This window comes from Papio anubis, chromosome 10 (genome assembly GCF_008728515.1).
Source record: "Papio anubis isolate 15944 chromosome 10, Panubis1.0, whole genome shotgun sequence".
NCBI lineage: Eukaryota > Metazoa > Chordata > Mammalia > Primates > Cercopithecidae > Papio > Papio anubis.
The window spans coordinates 10,036,609-10,044,546 of record NC_044985.1 but is presented as its reverse complement, the minus strand read 5'-3'; the positions used below and the strand labels follow the sequence as shown (position 1 = coordinate 10,044,546).

The window sequence follows — 7,938 nt, the reverse complement described above, 5'->3', positions numbered from 1 at the left end:
AAAGTTTCGAGGTAGCAAAAGTAGCCGGGCATTGCGGGGGGTGGGAGGGGAGGGGAGGGGAGGGGAGAGGGCCGGCTCGCCCCTCCTTCTCGCGAAGGCAGAAAGGAAAAAAGCGGTGGGAAGCGGGGGTGAGCGCGGGGAGCGAGCAGCCCCAACCTGAACAGATTCCGCCTTCCCCTCCTCCCCCCACCCCGGGAAGCCCGAGCGGGGAGGCACGGACCGTCTCCTCTCGCACGGGCAGGACGACACCCTCCCTCCCCCCCTTTTTTCTGCCAACGTCTATCTCAACGCGCGCGCACATACAGAGATTGTGCGGCTTTTTTCCCCCTTGGGAGAAAAAACGGGGAGAGTAAAAGAAGAGAGGGCAAAGAGAAGAACTCCTCCTCGGCGAGCTCCGCACTCCGTACCGCGGCTCGGCGCGGGGACGCCGCCGCCGCCCGCCCGCTCTCTCCCGGCCCTGCGGCGGGTGCCAGTGCGAGCGCGAGCGAGGGCACCGCACCCGGGGACGCTGCGAGACTTTTCGGCGCTCGAGCTGACCTCGTCGCCGCCGCGGCAGGCAGCAGAGACAGGGGCGAGAAGGGCCCTGCCTCCTCCTCGCCTTCCTCGCCCGGAGCCCCGCGCCCGGCCGGGCCGCGCAGGCAGGCGGAGGGAAGGAAGCAGGGAGGCTGCGAGGAGGCGGGCGGAGCAGAGGCCCCGGCGAAGCGCGCTGCGGCCGCCCGCCCGTGGATGCGGCGCCCAGGGAGCCTGGAGACAACTTTGCCGTGTGACGCGCCGGGAGGACTGCAGGGCCCGCGGCCGAGGGCTCGGCGCCGCCTGTGAGCGGGCCCGCGCGGCCGGCTCTCCCGGGCACCGCGCTTGCTCCGCGCCACTGCCCGCCGGCCCGCGGCGAGGACGACCTGCCCGTCTCCGCCGCCGGCGGCCCTTCCCGGCGCGAGGCAGTGAGGGCGAGGCGCTCAGGTGCGAGCGCGGGGCCCCGCCGCAGCGCCCGCCGCAGCGCCGCGCCAAGCCGCGCCCGGCTCCGCTCCGGGGGGCTCCAGCGCCTTCGCTTCCGTCTCGGCCAAGTTGCGTGGACCCGCTCTTTCGCCACCTTCCCCGGCCGCCGGCCGAACCGCCGCTCCCACTGCCGCTGCTTTCCGCTTCGCCGGCGGGGCTTTGCGGGGCCCCGACGCGGAGGATGGAAGGCTGCAGATGCCGAGGCGCCCCGGGACGCCCGTGCAGCAGTGACCCGCGACCTCCGCCCCGTCCGGCGCGCCCTCCGGGCCCCCGGGGCCCTCGGCGCCCCGCCGCCGCGCGGGGGCGCAGGCGGCAGGCCCCTCCTGTGAGCCGGCGGCGGCCCCGGGCGGGCGGGCGGAGGCCGGGCGGGGGCGGGGCGGGGCGGCAGGCCAGGCCCGGCCCTGCGCTCCGGCTTCCGGCGCCTCGCGGCGGGCGCCCTCGTCGCCAGCGGCGCACCATGGACGGGCTGCCCGGTCGGGCGCTGGGGGCCGCCTGCCTTCTGCTGCTGGCGGCCGGCTGGCTGGGGCCTGAGGCCTGGGGCTCACCCACGCCCCCGCCGTCGCCTGCCGCGCCGCCGCCACCCCCGCCACCCGGAGCTCCGGGCGGCTCGCAGGACACCTGTACGTCGTGCGGCGGCTTCCGGCGGCCGGAGGAGCTCGGCCGAGTGGACGGCGACTTCCTGGAGGCGGTGAAGCGGCACATCTTGAGCCGCCTGCAGATGCGGGGCCGGCCCAACATCACGCACGCCGTGCCCAAGGCCGCCATGGTCACGGCCCTGCGCAAACTGCACGCGGGCAAGGTGCGCGAGGACGGCCGCGTGGAGATCCCGCACCTCGACGGCCACGCCAGCCCGGGCGCCGACGGCCAGGAGCGCGTTTCCGAAATCATCAGCTTCGCCGAGACAGGTGGGTCCGGTCCTCCGGCTGTCTGCCGCGGTCCCCGCTCGCTCCCGCTTTCCCTCTCCTTGCCAGCTCCGGCTGCTGCCGCCGCCGCCGCCGCAGCCCGCGCGCCCTAGGGGCAGCCCGGACTCCCGGCAGGGCTCCTTCGGCCGTGGCCCTGCGCGCTCCGCCCGGGTTGCAGTCCTCTTCCCCCAGGCCGCAGACCCTCTTCCTGGTGCCTCAACCCCCCGCCGCCGAGCGCCTGGCCCTCCACCCCTGCTCTCCGGAATCGGGCCCCAGCGCCTCTGGGCGCGCGTCCCCCTCCCGGCAGATGCGCGCGGCCCTGGCTCTGCGGGCACTTGGTTGGTGATTGCTTAATGTTTTTGTTTCCCACGATCGGAGTGTAGGCTTAGCAGTGTGGATGGAGATGTGTGTGCTTGTTGATATACGTGGGCCGGAGGAGAGAGAGAGTATGTGTGTGTCTGTGTGTGTGTCTGTGTGTGTGTGTGTGTGTGCCTGCGTGAGAGGCCCCTGGGGCCGCTTCCATCACCGGCGGCGTGGGCTTGCCAGGATTGCTGAAGCCTCGCTGGGGAGAGCTAGGCAACCTCTCTTCCGATTGTGTGGGCACTGGAATCGGGCGGAAGGCAGGCTTCTCAACAGGTCCATCATTTACACAGAGAAAGCCGCGGCTCGGGGACAGCCCCGTGCCTTTCGGCTTGCCTGGCAGCTGCAGCAGACCCCTCGCCCGAGAGGCACAGAGTCGTAGTTAACAAAGGGTATGGCTCCTTTCTGGAATCCGCACCCCCCCACTCGGCCCCAGATTGCAAATCTCTAACACTGTCTAAATATAAAAATCAGGGAGAGAAAAATCTTTCGGAACTTTAAAAGAAGAAGAAAAATGTGCCCGCGCCAAAATGCTGCAAGTGCTTTCGACTCCGCTGTCCTTTTCAGGACTTGAATGAGCCAGGCTGGCTTTTGTGCCTGGAGCTCGGCCCCATTTGTGCCGAGGGGACTGCGGAGAAGGTCGCAGAGGGGGAAGCCCTGGTGCAGTCAGGGCGGGGGCAAGCGGGGAGCCTGGGTGGGGGGAGCGGTTGTGCCCCTGGCTGTAAATGCCCCCCACCCCCCCAGGCAGCAGGCAGCCTGGGGATGAAAAGGGATGAAAAGTTTTGCATGGCCGGGTGTGGAGAAAAGCAGAGACAATCGGGGCTGGTTTGTGCTTAGAAAGAAATGCATTGCCGTTTTAGCTGTCCACTAAAGTGAGTCAGGGAAAGCTCGCCATGCAATTAGAGGGCTCGGATTAAAAGGTGCTTTGGGGCCCAGAGTTAGAAATGTGATTCTGGAAGGTCGAGGAGGCCTTTTGGTCCCGGTGGCACAAAATGACAGCGGGGGCTGTTATATTTCTGGTCCGTTTCACGGAGCCAGCTCTTTGACTTATAAATAACAGATTCAGGTCACAGGCAGCTCGTCCAAGACCAGCTTTTAAGGCTGCAGTTTCCCCCATTTCAAAGTCAGATGTCAGTGTTATTAGAGGAGCCAGGCGAGGCCTGAGGTGTAGGGGCTTGGGAGGGGCATGGTAGGAGGTTTGATAAAACCAGCCCTGACCACAGAGTTTCGTTATTTGTTCTTCCTGAAAAAAAAAAAAAAAAAAGGAAAGGAAAACGTAGATTGTCAGAGGGAAGGGTCACTGAAATGTAGGATGAGAGGGGAGTCATCTCTTGATTGGCACAGCCTCCTTCTTGTTGAGCTGAATTATTGAGAAAATTAACAAGCTAGTTCCCCTACTCCTTGGAGATTTTGAACGTGCCATTAACGGGGAGCCAGAGTCTTGTCAAAGGATTGGACCTCAAGTTTTAAGGCTGAATGTCCTGTCCCTTGAAACTACTCGGAAATAAGGGCTAGGCTCTGCAGCCTGCAAAGCACGCGTTCCTATGTCAGAAACCTGAGCAGAGCCTGCTTGTTTGCAGTGGAGGTTCCACTGGGGGTTGGATCAGATCATACTTAGGTAAACACTGGAAAGAGGCGGTAGGTGGCTCAGCTTGATTTTGCAATGCACTAAGTTAACCAAAAAAAAAAAAAAAAAAAAAGAAAAAGCCCTACTAAAACCACCCACCCCAAAATCCTCCCTGCGATCCTGGTTTTGTTTTTCAGATTTCACAGATACCCATAACAACTTGTTAAGATCTTGGCCCCCTGACAAGTTCTTCTGTTGTGCTTTGAGGCCTGACAGCCTGTCTCCAGGGAGCCCTGGCCTGGGAGAGGTGAGGCAGGATTTTATAGGCCCGGACCCTCCAGCCCTAACCTGGTCCGGGTTTCTCAATGAGAAATGATTTTCTCTGCCTCTCCCAGGTTACAGTCAGAGGCCTGGCCCCAAGAACGGTATTTCTGGTCAATAACGTTTTCCAGCTGTGTGGCGAGTTGCATTCCAGCATCCTGCAGCAGAGAGTGCGTTTCCCCCATTGCCTCGTGTTCCCCTTGAATTAACTTGGCTCGCTCTTCCCCTTTTCCGCAGATGGCCTCGCCTCCTCCCGGGTCCGCCTATACTTCTTCATCTCCAATGAAGGCAACCAGAACCTGTTTGTGGTCCAGGCCAGCTTATGGCTTTACCTGAAACTCCTGCCCTACGTTCTGGAGAAGGGCAGCCGGCGGAAGGTGCGGGTCAAAGTGTACTTCCAGGAGCAGGGCCATGGTGACAGGTGGAACATGGTGGAGAAGAGGGTAGACCTCAAGCGCAGCGGCTGGCATACCTTCCCGCTCACGGAGGCCATCCAGGCCTTGTTTGAGCGGGGCGAGCGGCGGCTCAACCTAGACGTGCAGTGTGACAGCTGCCAGGAGCTGGCCGTGGTGCCGGTGTTCGTGGACCCAGGCGAAGAGTCGCACCGGCCCTTCGTGGTGGTGCAGGCTCGGCTGGGCGACAGCAGGCACCGAATTCGCAAGCGAGGCCTGGAGTGCGATGGCCGGACGAACCTCTGTTGCAGGCAACAGTTCTTCATTGACTTCCGCCTCATCGGCTGGAATGACTGGATCATCGCACCCACCGGCTACTACGGGAACTACTGTGAGGGCAGCTGCCCAGCCTACCTGGCAGGGGTCCCCGGCTCCGCCTCCTCCTTCCACACAGCTGTGGTGAACCAGTACCGCATGCGGGGCCTGAACCCCGGCGCGGTGAACTCCTGCTGCATCCCCACCAAGCTGAGTACCATGTCCATGCTGTACTTTGATGATGAGTACAACATCGTCAAGCGGGACGTGCCCAACATGATTGTGGAGGAGTGTGGCTGCGCCTGACAGTGCAAGGCAGGGGCACGGTGGTGGGGCACGGAGGACAGTCCTGGGTGGGCTTCTTCCAGCCCCTGCGGGAACGGGGGTACACGGTGGGTTGAGCACAGTCATTCTGTTGGGCTGTGGAGATAGTGCCAGGGTGCGGCCTGAGATATTTTTCTACAACTTCATAGAGCAACCAGTCAAAACCAGAGCGAGAACCCTCAACTGACATGAAATACTTTAAAATGCACACGTAGCCACGCACAGCCAGACGCATCCTGCCACCCACACAGCAGCCTCCAGGATACCAGCAAATGGATGCGGTGACAAATGGCAGCTTAGCTACAAATGCCTGTCAGTCGGAGAGAATGGGGTGAGCAGCCACCATTCCCACCAGCTGGCCCGGCCACTCTGAATTGCGCCTTCCGAGCACACATAAAAGCACAAAGACAGAGACACAGAGAGAGAGAGAGAGCCACGGAGAGGAAAAGCAGATGCAGGGGTGGGGAGCGCAGCCAGGCGGAGGCTGCGTGTGCCCCGTGGCTTTTACCAGGCCTGCTCTGCCTGGCTCGATGTCTGCTGCTTCCCCTGCCTGGGATCCTTCGTGCTCCAAGGCCCGGGGAGCCTGTCCTTCCATGCCCTTGTCGAGGGAAAGAGACCCAGAAAGGACACAACCCGTCAGAGACCTGGGAGCAGGGGCAATGACCGTGTTTGACTGTTTGTCGCTTGGGCCTCTGACATGACTTATGTGTGTGTTTGTTTTTGGGGTGGGGAGGGAGGGAGAGAAGAGGGGGCTAAATCTGATGCTTTAACTGATCTCCAACAGCCAACAGGTCATCCTTGCCAGTTGTATAACTGAAAAAGGACTTTTCTACCAGGTATGACCTTTTAAGTGAAAATCTGAATTATTCTAAATGGAAAGAAAAAAGTTGCAATCTGTGCCCTTCACTGGGGACATTCCTCTAGGACTGGTTTGGGGAGGGGTGGGAATGACCCCTAGGCAAGGGGATGAGACTGCAGCAGGAAATGACGGGGAGGAGGCACTCTTGAACTGCTGAAGGTGAGGGGTGTCCCCTCAGCAGAGGCTAAGGGAGGGGAGCAGCCTAGTTGGTCTTGGAGAGATGAGGAAGGCTTTCAGCTAATTTGCAGAAGTTGCCCATGTGGGCCCCAGCCATCAGGGCCCGCCATGGACGTGGCCCCTGCCCACTCACCTGCCCGCCCGCCTGCCCGCCCGCATAGCACTTGCAGACCTGCCTGAACGCACATGACATAGCACTTGCCGATCTGCGTGTGTCCAGAAGTGGCCCTTGGCCGAGCACCGAACTCGCTCGCCCTCTAGATGTCCAAGTGCCACGTGAACTATGCAATTTAAAGGGTTGACCCACACTAGACGAAACTGGACTCGTACGACTCTTTTTATATTTTTTATACTTGAAATGAAATCCTTTGCTTCTTTTTTAAGCGAATGATTGCTTTTAATGTTTGCACTGATTTAGTTGCATGATTAGTCAGAAACTGCCATTTGAAAAAAGAAGTTATTTTTATAGCAGCAAAAAAAAAAAAAATGAATACAGTTAAATGTATTATACATAATTTTGGAACCAAAGAGGCCAACAGATCAGTTTTAATTTTATTAGACGGTGAGGCCATCGGAGATGAGGCAGACGTTCTGAACAGTCCCTTGAGTGGCCTGCCAATGTTTCAGGGTATGAATGGATTTTGTTTATTCAGTTTGATGTGTCTTTTCCATCCTTACGCACCCAGAAGGTAGAGTAAAAATGACTATGAATATAGAATGCAGGTGTGTATCCTTAAATCCCATCTTTATGTTTATTTAATAAAGCTCCCCTTAGGTTCTGTTTCATAATAATTTAAAACCAAACAATTTTCCCATAGACTTGCTGTTAAAGTATTTTACGTTTGTGTACAGTTTAAGAAAATAAAAGATTGAGTGCCACGGGCCTCCTGCCTTGAGTGATGTCTGGGGCAGGGAGGCCTGGGGTGGAGGTGGGCAGCTGGGAGGAAGGCCAGTCCAGGTGTCCAGGTTGGATGCCAGCAGCCTCCACGGCCTGCTCCTGGCATCTCTGCGTCCTTGCCATGAAATGTATGTCGGACAGAGATTCCAGGAAAAATGGCAGAAGATCAAAATGAAGGACAATTAGCAAATTCCTGAATTACACATTATAAATGTTTACCCTTCTAGTCCCAAGATCGCTTCGGTTTCACCAAGGCCACATCCATTACCATTTGAAAGTGCTGGATAAGCCCCCATTGAAGATGGAAATATAAAACCCTGAAGGCTGAAGTCCAGCTAACCTGCTCACCTCTATTTAGAGGTGACTGGGGCCCACAAGAGGCTTGGTCTCTTCGGATAGAAGGGTAGGCAGAGTCAGGCCGTGAGTGTGTGAATGAACCTGTCCTGAGGGGGTTTCCCAGTGTAGAGTGGTAGTAGGGGCGGTGTAGTAATAATGGCCCACCGCGCAGGTATAACTGGGATATTTGCTGAGTCCTGCTGTTACCATGCAGCGTCCCGTCTTTGTGGAAAGTGGCTTTGTCTGCATTTTCCAGAGTTTGAAAATCTGAGGCTTAGAGAGTTCAGAGCCTGCCTGAGGTCACACAGCCCGGACAGGGACCCTGGGTGTTTGAGCCCACCCGTTTCCTTGGAGGACTGCAGCCCTGTGCCGTTGCCTCCATCTGAGGCCCTGCAGGGCTGCTGGGACTCTACCCTGGGGTTCAGGTAGCATATGGTCTTCCCAGACAATCTCAGGACATTCGAGCACATGGCACTTTAGAGATCATCTAACCT

At 59.1% G+C, this 7,938-nt stretch overlaps 1 protein-coding gene across 1 annotated transcript; it reads left to right on the top strand.

Moving 5' to 3' along the window:
- Positions 1-1,408: 1,408 nt before the first annotated feature.
- Positions 1,409-7,094, top strand: INHBB (inhibin subunit beta B). The gene is made up of 2 exons (XM_003909226.2): positions 1,409-1,898; positions 4,381-7,094. Exons 1-2 carry the CDS (start codon positions 1,451-1,453, stop codon positions 5,154-5,156), a joined length of 1,224 nt encoding a protein of 407 aa, XP_003909275.1. The 5' UTR covers positions 1,409-1,450; the 3' UTR covers positions 5,157-7,094.
- The last annotated feature ends 844 nt before the right edge of the window (positions 7,095-7,938 follow it).